At 57.0% G+C, this 12,388-nt stretch overlaps 5 protein-coding genes across 5 annotated transcripts in view; 2 read left to right on the top strand and 3 right to left on the bottom strand.

Moving 5' to 3' along the window:
* C8A04DRAFT_29484 (increased loss of mitochondrial DNA protein 1) overlaps nt 1-172 on the bottom strand; it is a gene marked incomplete at both ends in the record, with an annotated part of 753 nt that extends 581 nt beyond the window's left edge. The window contains one exon of the mRNA XM_062781025.1: nt 35-172. Within this exon, the coding sequence (XP_062636278.1) occupies nt 35-172 (138 nt within the window). The remainder of the gene's footprint in view (nt 1-34) is intronic.
* An 866-nt stretch (nt 173-1,038) lies between these two features.
* C8A04DRAFT_12833 (terpenoid cyclases/protein prenyltransferase alpha-alpha toroid) lies at nt 1,039-2,665 on the top strand (the record flags this gene model as incomplete). The annotated part of the gene is made up of 4 exons (XM_062777479.1): nt 1,039-1,199; nt 1,245-1,803; nt 1,867-1,912; nt 1,977-2,665. The coding sequence occupies 4 exons, from the start codon at nt 1,039-1,041 to the stop codon at nt 2,663-2,665; spliced, it is 1,455 nt and encodes a 484-aa protein (XP_062636277.1).
* Nucleotides 2,666-2,773: 108 nt separating this feature from the next.
* C8A04DRAFT_12845 (uncharacterized protein) lies at nt 2,774-4,322 on the bottom strand (the record flags this gene model as incomplete). The annotated part of the gene is made up of 2 exons (XM_062777484.1): nt 2,774-2,961; nt 3,113-4,322. 2 exons carry the CDS (start codon nt 4,320-4,322, stop codon nt 2,774-2,776), a joined length of 1,398 nt encoding a protein of 465 aa, XP_062636276.1.
* Nucleotides 4,323-4,656: 334 nt separating this feature from the next.
* On the bottom strand, nt 4,657-5,939 carry C8A04DRAFT_12874 (uncharacterized protein; the record flags this gene model as incomplete). Its single annotated transcript, XM_062777498.1, has 3 exons — nt 4,657-5,618; nt 5,676-5,741; nt 5,798-5,939. 3 exons carry the CDS (start codon nt 5,937-5,939, stop codon nt 4,657-4,659), a joined length of 1,170 nt encoding a protein of 389 aa, XP_062636275.1.
* Nucleotides 5,940-6,528: 589 nt separating this feature from the next.
* C8A04DRAFT_29480 (trafficking protein particle complex subunit 10) lies at nt 6,529-11,549 on the top strand (the record flags this gene model as incomplete). Its single annotated transcript, XM_062781024.1, has 2 exons — nt 6,529-6,562; nt 6,634-11,549. 2 exons carry the CDS (start codon nt 6,529-6,531, stop codon nt 11,547-11,549), a joined length of 4,950 nt encoding a protein of 1,649 aa, XP_062636274.1.
* Nucleotides 11,550-12,388: the final 839 nt, after the last annotated feature.

Below are 12,388 nucleotides of genomic sequence, written 5' to 3'. Positions count from 1 at the left end.
AAAAAAAAAAAAAAAAAAGGAGAGAAAAACATACCAAACCCATGGACTCGCCGAGAAGATACACGATGGGCTGATCGGCGATGCTGCCTGGGTTGGTGAGGAAGAAGAAGCCCAGTGTGATATGGAAAAAGCAGAGGGAGGTGAGGATGGTTTTGGTCGAGATGAGCGCCATGGTGTCGGTCTTGTGGTTCGATCGTGGTGCGAATCGTTTGTGGTTTGGTTATGGAGTTGGGACAGTCGGGGTGCAGTTGTCAAAGGAGCATCATGAGAGCATGGGCCAAAGGGCTTGATGGTAACACCAAAAGCCGCGTGTATTTCCGAGATACACCGGATTGCTAATGGGCGACGGTGTTGCGAAGGGGGGCCTATGGGCGCACGGCGCTGCTTTTCTATTTTCTTGTCCTCCGATTTCGTTCGTTTTCTTGGGCTGTAGAAAACAAATGCGGGTCAAAAGCTGTCCCCGTAATATCACAGCTAAACCAGAGGCCGGGGACGATCCATAGACAAGCTGTCGGATGTTTGTCGTTTGGGAAGGTTTGAAGAAGCGTCAGGCGACGACCGGACGAGTTCACATGCATGGTCCGCCACGTCTGGGGTAGCCTCTCTTGGCGCTGGCTGGGCAGGGGTCCTGTGGCTGAAGCTGCCCCTGTCCACTTGGGTCAGGTGGGTCTCGGTCGGAGGACCACATCGTACGCATCTCATGGCGGGGTGCTTATTCTGCCTGTAGGACTCATGGCTCAGCTTTCCAGTTTTTACGGACTACATCGTAGTGAAATCAGATTGTAAAAGAGGAGAATTAGCTGTTTGGTTTTGAAGGGCATCAGTCAACTTCGAAATTTAGAAAACCTTCCACTGTTTTATTCTGAGGGTTATGACAAGAATAATCATTGGAGGCGTGAAGGTCGGTTCTAGGACTTTCATCTTCGATCTCCCGCTCACATCTTGATTACAACTCTTAACCTCCAACTTCCCACTTCCGGCCTCTGGCCTCTGGCCCAACACACATCAAAATTTTAACCACCACCATCCCTGCACATCATGGCCGACGCAAATCATGCCGAGCCCACGCTCGACATCAACCGGCACCTCAAATATTGGAAAATGTGCCTCCAAGCGCCCTTGCCTAATCACTACCTCTCCAACGAAGGTGTGCGGATGACCCTGGCCTACTTTATTGTCAACTCTATTCGTATCCTGGAGTGGGGGGCTGAGGAGGATACTCCGATCCCATCATCTGTGGGAAGACAAGAAGGCGGACAGGAGGACCAGGCAGGAAAAGGCTCGGCGAACCTTGGAACCCCTCTCATCCACCCAAAAGACCACGCCCGCCTCCGCGCTTGGGTTCTTTCACATCAACAACCCAGTGGCGGGTTCGCGCCGTCATCCACGCTTCTCTACCCCCCCACTCCCCTCACTTCTTCGGGAAACGGTTCACAACGAGACCAGCCAGAAGAAGAAAAGCCCACCGTAGCCAACCTCCCGGCTACTCTCTTCTCTCTTCAGCTTCTGGCCCTACTCGCAGATGACGGTGAAGAGGGAGAACGGGGTGCTTTTGATGGGGTTGATAGGGCGCAGATATTGCGGTGGATGAAGCGACTGCAGCGCGCAGACGGGAGTTTTGGGGAAGTGGGGAGGGAGATGCCGGGTAAGGGGTGGTTTATTGGCGGTGGGTATGATATGCGGTACTGCTATATTGCGGCGTCGATACGGTGGATGTTGAGGGGGGACTTGCGGGAGGGAGAGGAGGGTTGGGTGGAGGATTTTGATACGGGGGCGTTGGAAAGGTATATTCTTGGAAGTCAGGTGTGTTTAATCTATCTCTATTTGGTGTCATGTTTCATGTTTTGGGTCGTCTAACCAGTTTAGACCTACGACGGTGGATTTGCCGGAAGCTCAAAAGAAGAACCTCACGGTATGTGTTTCCTTCTCCCCTAAACTTCATGTCACTCAGATACTAATAATCCCCCCCCCCCCAGCCGGTTACGCCTATTGCGCGGTCGCCGCGCTCTCTCTCCTTCACCGACCCCTAACCAACAGCACCGCCTCCCTCACGAGCAACATCCTCCAATCCAGCATTCGCGACACCCCCAAACTCCTCCACTGGCTCGCCTCCCGCCAGTTCGTCTACCTCGAGCCACCCCAAAACGACACCAACTCCGACTACGAAGACGAAGACAACTTCCTTCTCCCCGCCCGCCCCTCAGACCTCACCTCCATCACCTCCCCATCTTCCCCCATCCCGCTACACGTCGCCTCCAACGGCCGCTGCAACAAAGTCGCCGACACCTGCTACACCTGGTGGGTGGCCGCGGCCCTCTCCGTTCTTGGACACAGCGACCTCATCGATTGGCCGGCCTCGCGGCGGTTCTTGTTGGATCGGATGGCGCACCGTATTGGTGGGTTTAGTAAACACCCTGGTGGTCCGCCGGATGTGTATCATGGGTGTTTTGGGCTGGCGGCGCTGGCGGTGATGGGGGAGGAGGGGCTGGCGAGGGTGGATTGTGCGCTGGCGTTGCCGGTGAGGACTGTGGGGGTTGTTGAGAAGGCGAGGGAGGAGTTGGTGAGGAAGGCTGTGGGGGATGGGAAACGTGAAGAGGGGGGGTTGAAGGAGGTGGGGTTTGTTGATACGGGGCTGGCATTGAGGGGGAACGGCCGGGCTGGTTGAGTGAGAAAGGGGTAATGGCTCGAATTAATTGCCCGATCAAGTCACATGATTCTCTATGAAGGCGGAATGATGGCAGATACTAAACACAACCTCCACAAAACAGCAGCCTCACGCCCCCACGGCGTGCTTGATCAGCCTCTTGTAACCCTCCACGGCTTCCTCCAGATCTTGGATGGTTAGCCCTTCGTTGTCGCCGTGCGCCACCAGAATAGTACCCGGCCCGTAGAGGTAGTTTGTATGCTCGCCTTCCAGATTGGGCACATCCGTTCCGTAGTTGGCCACCATGGTGCCAAAACCTAACGTTCATTGTTAGCACAGTCATTCATCCATCCATCTACCCATCCATCCACGTAGTCATTTGATCCCTTCCGCAAGAGAAAAGGAGAAAAGAAAAAAAAAAGAAAAAAAAAGAAAAAAAAAGAAAAAAAAAAGAAAGACGGTACTCACCCTCGACATCACACTCACACTCCACAGGCCCATACCCATGCCCAACCACCAACTCCAACCCCCCATCATCCTCCTTACCCTTCCCCACCCCCTCCTCCTCCAAAACCTCCCTCACCACCCTCTTCATCTCCCCCTCCAAAATCCCCCTCCCACTCTTCCTCCCCCCCACCGCAATCCTCACCGCCATCCTCGCCCACGCCTCCTTGGCAATCACATTCGCCGCCACCCCGCCCTGCACCACCCCGACATTCACCGTCGTGTTGCCATACCGTTCGCTGCTTCCCAAATCGGCTTGTAGCAACCGGTCGAGGGCGCGAACCAGCAATGCGGTCGCGGAGCGGCCCAGCCAGGGGTAGCCCGAGTGGCCTGCTTTACCGGTTGCTGTGAGAAGGGCCGAGGCGATGCCCTTGTGCCCGCAGGCGAGGAGGTTGGTGGTGGGTTCGCCGAAGATGGCGGCGTGCAGGCGGGGTGGGGTGTTACTCAATGAGGAAGAAGTGGTTTGGTTGGCGAGAAAAGACGAGAAAAACTTCATGCCGTCGCCGGAGATCTCCTCGCCCACGACGTAGAGTAGCACCACGCTTGCTGGGTCCAGCTCTCCATTCTCGAGCAACTCTTTCGTCGCGGTGATCTGGGCTGCTACCGAGCCCTTGGCGTCCACGGACCCACGCCCCGAGATCAGCGTGTCGGAGGATAAGGAGGTGAAGTCGAGCGGTTCGGATGGCGGTACAGGGGAGCCGTTGATGGCGTAGGGCAAAAAGGGCGGGACGACATCGATGTGGGAGGTGATGAGGGTGCGGTTGTGGAACGTCGGGGTAGCATGGCGGCCGGGCCAGGCGAGGACGTTGTAACGGTACTGGGGCGACTCGTCGTCGTCGTCGTTGTCGTCGTCGTTGTCATCGTCGTGAATGCGGGCTGCTGGGGGGACACGTTGGAGCTGGACGGTGAAGTCGAGGTCGATGAGGAGCTTTTTTAGGTCGAGGGCAACTTGGCCTTCGGTGCCGCTGATGGAGGGGGTGTTGACTAGTGTTCGGTGCAGGGAAAGAAGAGGCACGCGGTAGGAAGGGATATCATTCTCGGTCACGGTGTTGGAGGTCTCCGGGTTGGAAAGCAGTGGTTGTTGTTGTTGCTGTTGTTCGATAATTGGAAGCAACGCAGACGCGAGAGGTGCCAAGGCGCTGAGAGTCAGCGCGGTTCGGGTGTTGAATTTCATGCTCGCTGGTCCGCTGGTCAATTGCCGGCAGAATTGATAACTGAACGCTCAATGAAAGGTCGGTGAGGTTGTGAAGGGAAAAACTTCCAGCGGGCCGATGAGATCATCCAGCATTTCACAGCTGAACATAACCCCGGCAACGAGACGCCAAGCCCGCTATCCATCTCGGCCCGAGCCGGCACTACGAGGTATGTACGCCGCGTCCCGGTGCTTCGGCATGGACAGTGGTCAACGCCAAACATCAAAACATTAGTTAACAGACAAGTCACTTCAAGCGTTTGCATCAGCGGCAGCGGCCGTCAAGAAAATTATCCAAAATTTATCCCCGGCTTGGCTACCACCGCCACCTCTCAGGGAGCACCTGGCTAAAGTCAAACTGCCCGTTCGCTCCCTTAACAACAGTCCCCCTTTCAGTCACAATAGCATCGATGAGCGCGTTCGGCGTGACATCAAATGCCGGATTCCAGACACCAATCCGCTGGTCCGCAATGGCCACCCGCGCAGTCTGAGTGGTATCGACCTTGCCGTCCGGCCCAACGACAGCACCCGAGATCTGGGTCAGCTCCTCGGGCTTGCGCTCCTCAATCTTGATCCCCTCGCCGCTCTCGGTGTCGAGGTCGATGCTAGTGGTCGGCGCAGCCACGACAAACTTGACGCCGTGATGGCGGGCTAGCACGGCCAACGCATAGGTGCCGATCTTGTTGGCAGTATCGCCGTTGCGCACTACGCGGTCAGCGCCTACAATGACGGCGCCAATGTTCATCCGCTCTCGGTGCAGCGCGAACAACGCGGCTGCCATGCTGTCGGTGATGAGGGTCGATGGGATGCCCTCGAAGACCAGCTCGAATGAGGTCAGCCGGCTGCCCTGGTTGTACGGCCGCGTCTCGGTGCAGTAGGCGTGCTTCAGCAACTTGGTCTCATGCAAGCTACGGATAATGCCCAGGGCGGTGCCGTGACCAGATGTGGCTAAGGAGCCCGTGTTGCAGTGGGTGAGCACGGAGAGTGGGCGGTCCGCGCTGGCGTTGTACTGCTGCTGCAGCCAGGTCGCTCCGAACGAGCCGATGGACTTGTTGTTCTCGAGATCTTTAGCCAAGATGTTCTCGGCGGCTTCGATGTACGAGTTTAGAATGGCCTCTTTGGCCTCGGGGTGGGCAAGCCCTTCAAGCTTGGCGGCACGCGCAGCCAGCTTGAGCAGCGTGATGGCGTTGGAAAGATCGACGGCAGTCGGACGGCTCTCCTTCAGGTAGTCAAGACGGCCCTCGATGTAGGCTATTGTTTCCTCAGGGGTCGTGGCAGCTGGGGATATTAGTTAGGGTGTCGCTATCCAACTGCAGGTCAGGTCTAATCACTCACTGCAGTCCCCATTGTGAAGCTCGACCGCATGAGCAAGCGCTGCAACGATGGCAATGGCGGGCGCGCCTACGATGTGCCTGATCAGTATCCAGAGCGCTACTTTTTGATCATTCCGAACCCACCCCGGACTCTCATCGACCGGATGCAGTCAAAGGCCTGCTCGGCAGTCGAGACTTCGTCATAGTGGTGTTCGTGCGGCAGCCTCAGTTGGTCGAGCACTAACAACTTGCCCCGCGAATACTTGATTGCTTGGAGAGTGGCCATCGCGGGATGTACTCGTTTCGTACGTCTTTAAAAGTAAAGGATTTGGGCGCAGTGACAGCTCGTAAATATTGTCAAGAAATTCTTTTTAGGATCAGGAGCCAGATATGGCGAATGAATAGATTTCCTGCGAGTATTTGTAATGCTAAAATTGTCTCTTCGTCTCCGAGGTGAGAGAGATCGCGACATCGCTCTCGCTTCAACTGCCCCTCCACGGCAACTTTTTAGTGGGTCCAAAATCCCTCGGTGCTGCCATTCAGGGGCCGGATAACCCCACGTTGCCCCTGTGGCTTGAGCCGCTGGCGGGCGTATTCAGGGAATGGAGGTTGTTCCCGAGCTCCCCAAACGCCCAGGCGCCAAGCCGAATGGAGCAAGCTGCAAGGTCCGGGCAACCCTGCGGTGGGGCTCGGGCGGTGAGAGAGCTCCCCCAAAGCAGCCCGTACATGAACTGTGACTTCTCGGGCTGCCACCTGCATCTGCCGTGTGCCGTCTCCAGTTCGAGTAAAGCAACGTCCCACTTTCTCGCCTTCCATCACGTAGCTTGACAGCCCCAATACGGGTCATGCCATAGACCGGACCAGCGCTGTCCAGCATGGAACAGCCGTTTTCGACATCAAAGGTGACAGGTGAGCGCTCTCCCACGCCGACTCTTTCCCTCAGACACCCCCGAACTAACAGCCGCCTCCCTCGTCTATAGTCGAGTACTCCGACCCCTACGATGTCTACAAGCTTCTTGCGCCGGGCCTGATTCCCCGGCTACCCCTGCGCGACCTGAACTGGCAATCGCATGCTGGCCCGCTGCGATCTATCAGTACCCTCCACGCCGAACTCGTTCCCGCTGGTGTCGACTACTCGGCCATCTTCACGCCGCTGTCCTCTCCCAATCCCAAGACACCCGGCCCCACCGAAACCGCAACGCCGTCCAGGAGCGAGGATGGGTTCCAGACAGCAACGGTTGGGGGCGGAGGGGGTGCTTCGGTAGCAGAGCAGCAAGGCGACTCGGCAACGGGCACGCTCCGCCCGCCTCCAGGGGCAGGAGGTGCGGCCAAGGAAAGGAGACACCAAATTCCCGGCCTGCGCAGAACGCCGTACCTCAAAGTGCTGCTCGTTAGATGTGACGATAATGACACGTACAAGTCAACCACCCGAGCTGAAATACGCGAATGGATCAAGGCCAACACCGCCGGTTCTCAGGGCAAACTGGGGAGCAATGCCGAGAACCACGATGCTTTCGAGTGGCTCCTCGTCCACGTTGTCCTGCCCAACTCCACAGCGTCCACCCAACCTCGCGTGTCCGGCAAGGCCCCCGATTCCACCTCTGACACCACCAAGACCGCTTCTCGTTGGCGCGGAGGGTCGAGCACCCTGCTGGAGAAGTTGCGTGCTGACTTCAACGGTTCCGGAAAGGGAGGTGTTGACAGAGTGAGGCAGATCCGTATCGGCATCAACGACGTGCCGTATAATATGCTTCCGCGCGTTGTGCCGGCTGTGCCTACGGGATACACGGAAAACGAGCAGGACGCGGACAATGCTTGGGCAGACTTGATCGCCAAGTTCAAAGAGTTGATCTTGGCAAGCTTTGATAGGCGAGTCGGCCAGTACGAGGAGGATATCAAGGAGAGAGATGCCCAGCGAAGTCTCCCCGGTTGGAACTTTTGCACGTTTTTCATCCTCAAGGAAGGACTAGCACGGGGATTCGAGAGTGTGGGTCTTGTCGAGGACGCCCTCGTCGTGTATGACGAGCTGAGTGTGGGCTTGGATAATATTATTGAGGAGCAAGCCGCTGCGGGGTCTGTCGAGGCGCATGGGGGTGCGCTCTTAGGCTACACTGAGGACCTGAAGGAGGTTGCGCAAAAGGCGGTAGCCGAAATTTCTGGTGGTCATCTTGAGTTTGACGAGGGCGAGGCTGAAGCCGAAGGGGAAGCCGAGGCCGTGGACCTTCAGGCGGGGGAAAAGAAACGGATCGAGAACGACAGCATCCCCATCAGCTCGTCCAAAAAGCCTTACCGCGATCTCATCTTGGCCAACAACGTGTCACTGCTTGATTTCCGGTGCTACATCTTCTCGCGCCAAATAGCGCTTCTCCTCCGGTTAGCGAATGCCTGGTCGTCACGCGAGGAGCTGCTAGCGAAGCTCAAAGAACAGCAAGAGCTAGTCCCGAAAGGAGTCGCTCCCCGGGCGCCGGCGCCCAAAGTCACTGAGGAGTCGGAAAACTTGCTGCATCTCGCCGAGATCTGCAAGCGGACTCTCGAATTTGTACCCGCCGTGACGGCTGTCATGAGGACGGATATCGTGGCCGCCATGACAGCCGTAGCCAAAGCCGAAGGACGCGAAGTAGACGGCTACATCTCTCCCGACCCACAACTGTCTGAGGTTATCGACAACCTCGTTGCCTCATTCGCCTTCTCGGTCGCTCAACAGATCCTGGCCCAAACGTCCACCAAGGCCCTTCCGATACCGCCATCCACGTTGGGCGCGCCAGAGACAACCGAACAAAAAGTCTCGATTCCCGAGCCAAAAACCATGATGCACCCGGCGCGAAGCTCCTCGCTCATCTCGCCGAGCCCCCAAGCCCCCCCGCACAGTCCTGTTGGGTTTCCTGGCCCGGGGAGTCTTGATGACTCGTTGGCGCCGCCGTATTTGAAATCAGGGCTCGAGGACCTCGCTGCGCAACGGGCTGGGCTGTGCGCGTTGTCAAGAAATATCCTCGAGGAGTGCGGCAAGAAGAGGGGCTGGACGGATGGGTGGGCTTCGGTGCCGACGATTAGTGAACCGGATGTGGCCGGGATGGAAGATGTTAGTTTGGATGATGATGACGACGGTGGTGACGAAGAGGACGATGATGAAGACGATGATGATGATGACGAGGAGGAGGAGGAGGAGGATGGGGAGGAGGATGGGGAGGAGGCGGTTGAGGGTAAGAAAGAAACCAAAGGAGAGAAGCCCAAGAAGCTCCAGACCTCGGTCGCCGGAGTTGACAACAATCTCCTTCGAACTGCCCTCGCGAACAAGGATGACTTTTACCGCCTCTACGAAACTCTGATCGACAAGGCCCTGCGACACTACACCGTGGCAAACCACACACATTCTGTTCAAGCCAACCTGGCGGACTTGGCCGTGTTAAAGTTCCATCTCGGCGAGTTTAACGAGGCGGCCTTTTACTTTTACCGCGTCATTCCCTTTTACGGTGCGAGCGGTTGGAGCCTGCTGGAACTCTCGATGCTCATCATGTATGCACGGTCCCTGAAGCAGCTCAAGAGGATGGACGACTATGTGAACAATGCGCTTAGGCAGCTCTTGTCGAAGGCGGCCGCGGCTGAGCAGGATCGTAAGCAGCAACAGTCAAAGTTTCGACTAGGTCTAGCGTCACCATCGCCATACCCCGAGAAGTCGGCCATATCCGGATATCTCAAAGACTTGCTGGATGTTGCGGCGTCGTTGGACAAGGATGTCAGAATCCCACTGTCGAATCTCTTCTGCGATTTGGGGTTAGACGGACGGCCGTCCTACGACGAGGGGCAGGACAGCTTTTCTCTGTTCTTGGATCTGCACAGCTTGCTGGTGGATGAGTTTGAGGCGACATCTGTCAGCTTGCGCATCTCGAATCCGGCCACGGGCAGCAGGGAGATTTGGCTACAGAGGACAAAACCGGTCACCATTCGGCCGGGGTCCAACAAGGTTAGGGTGCAGAGCAACACCATGGTGGAGGGGGCGTTCGAGGTCGATCAAGTCCGGTTAGTGAGTAACCGGGTGGTGCTACACTACGAGCGGGATGGGTACGCAGCTAAGGAAAAACCTGTTCCGTTCAAAAATCCCAAGGTACATCTGTACCAGCGCTCAAGCTGTCTAGACGTGCAACTCCTGGCTGCGAAGGACCTCCAGCTGGACAAGAAAAAATCGCTGGATCTCAAGATCTCGGCCGGTTGGAACAAGATCACCGCCTTCGAGGTGAAGATTAAAGCGGCTACGGGCGGTCTGAGGCTAGTCACGAGTGAGGCCGAGGTGATTGGGTCTCCCCAACCTACACAATCGCAAGGGGGCGCGTTTACGTTTGGCGGGATGGAGGCGGGCAGCACCGTCAGTATCAGGATTCCGTTCACAATGGAAAACGACGGTCTCGATGTCGCGATCCGAACCGAAGTCACGTACACAACGGACAAGGGCGAGTTTGCTTTCTTCAAAGCGTCGTCGATCCCCGTGGCTCTCGCCCTGGAAGTGAATGTTCAGGACATTTTCAAACACGAGGCACTCTTCTCACGGTTCGCCGTATCAACGGCCAGCGACAGCCCTCTGCGGCTACTCAAGAGCGAGCTCCTCGGCTCCGACATCTTCGACGCCCACTTCGGCCAGCCCTCGAACCACCCGGTGTTGGTTTTCCCGAAACAACCGGCCAGTCTTCTCTACAAGATCACGCGCAAGCCCGGGTCTAAGCTTGGACCCAAGGTTAACAAGATGTTGTACCTCAAGCTCTACTACAGCGTGATCCAGGACGAGATTGAGCAGCTCTTCAAGGAGGCTTTGAGCTCCGCCCTGGCGTCAACGCCGCTCAAAGAATTCGCCAAGGTCCTCGTGGCGCATGTTCTTCGCATCGTCCGCAGCGACATCTCGGCGTACGATCTCGAGATGGCCACTCTGCTCGGTGAACTTCCCACGGCGTTCCTCTCAGCTACCAACTGGGAAACCCACCTTGGCAGTTTTGGATCATCTGGCTCTGGCTCTGGTTCTAGCCTAGCCGCCTTCCTCCGTGCCTGGGTACGATCCCACCCGACCCTCCCGCTTCCCCATCCGGCGGCGGACCAAATTGCTTCGGCACATACTATCCTGATCCCGGTTGATATTCCCTCCATCTCGGTGGTGCACACCGCCGATATCAAGCTGCAACGGCCGCTTCCCACCGTCACCTCACCCGACGGTGGCGCACCTAACGACGACGGGACAACCCCGACGTTCCTCGTCAACCAGCTTCTACCGGCGACGTTGCATCTCCGCTGGACGCGGATCTGGGATACCGCAGACGATACCGCTATCTCTTCGCAAAATGTCTCAACAGCGGCTACTTCACCAGGAGCAGCGGCCAATGGCACCTCGGTGCGCGACCGCGACCTAGAGTTCGGATACGAAATCGTCGCACCGTCGGATACCTGGCTTGTGGGCGGGCGAAGGCGGGGGCATTTCGTGATTCCTGCTGTGTCGACTTCTTTGCCGTCTTCTTCCTCCCCTTCTGCTGTTGCGGCGTCTGTAGGGGGTGAGCTGGAAGTGGGAATGAGCTCGACGGTTGAAACGGAAGCTGAGATCCCCGTGATGTTGATCCCCCTGCGCGAGGGTTACCTACCCTTTCCCGGGGTGGAGATTCGGGAAGTAACGGGGGATGAACGGGAGGGTGTTGATAGTGTTAGGAGCCCGATCGGTCCGGGCGAGGGTGGTGGGGGGAATGCTGGGGTTGGTGTGTATGGGCAGTGTGAGACGGATTTTAGGAATGTGGGGGAGACGGTGTGTGTCGTGGCGGATCGGGGGAAGGTGACGGTTAGTCTGGATGCGAGTGGTGCGTCGGGGGGGCCGTTGGTGTTGGAGTCTGAGGGGTGGAATACCGGTGATGGGAGGATTGTTGTTTAGGGCTTTTGGGGGGATATTTATATGGAATAGTAGTGAACATGTTGTTGAAACAAAAGGCGATGAAGCCCATCTCATTTACCGTCCAAATCAATAAGGCTTAGTAGCGGGAGTATGAGTATTCGTCTTAACCTCTCCTACTACTTCGTAACGTGATTCCATGAGCCCGCCCATCTTGGCCATGTTCATTGCACTACCCAATCAACCAATATCAACAAAACTCGTCTCCACTCCGCCCCCGGCCCCGGGATCAAAAAGCCAAGTCTGCCAAGGCCGGAGCCGGATCCGGGATGCTTCGGCGGGATCGGCGATGAAAGGGCCGCAAAATATGACGTCATCTTCAATTTTTCCCCATTTGGCGGAACCCTGCGGATGCGACGGCGCAAAAGGGCGGACGGGGAAAGGCTTTAGGTTCAGCTGAGGGAGGAGGGAACTGAACTATGTGGTAAAAGAAACTGAAATTGCGACGCGCAGGAAAAAATCATGCAATGCGGTCCACCACAGTCCTGTTGCACAAAAAACTCGGCGAAGCTCGGGTCCACGACCCTCCAAGCAATGGGAATGAATGAAATGTTGGTTGGTGTGTGTCCAAAACGAGGATCGTGACATTGCATTTGCGGCGGGCGCCAAACATGTCTGAGAACGGCGCGCACGTTGGTTGCAGCGCCTCTCGGGGGCCATGCCACAATGCCACAAAAAAAAAGACGAGCGAAGAACGTGTGCTGACGGCACGTCCTTCCAGCCCGGTTGTGCAGCCGCCCAACAACTTGCGGCCCGTTTGGGAATTGCATGAGACGATGGAACGGGGCGCTTAGCTTACCGTGAGAACCTGACCCGCCCGG

Source organism: Dichotomopilus funicola (genome assembly GCF_033296635.1).
Source record: "Dichotomopilus funicola strain CBS 141.50 unplaced genomic scaffold C8A04scaffold_39, whole genome shotgun sequence".
Lineage (NCBI taxonomy): Eukaryota > Fungi > Ascomycota > Sordariomycetes > Sordariales > Chaetomiaceae > Dichotomopilus > Dichotomopilus funicola.
The sequence above is the reverse complement of the archived record's forward strand: the minus strand, read 5'-3'. Positions and strand labels throughout refer to the sequence as shown.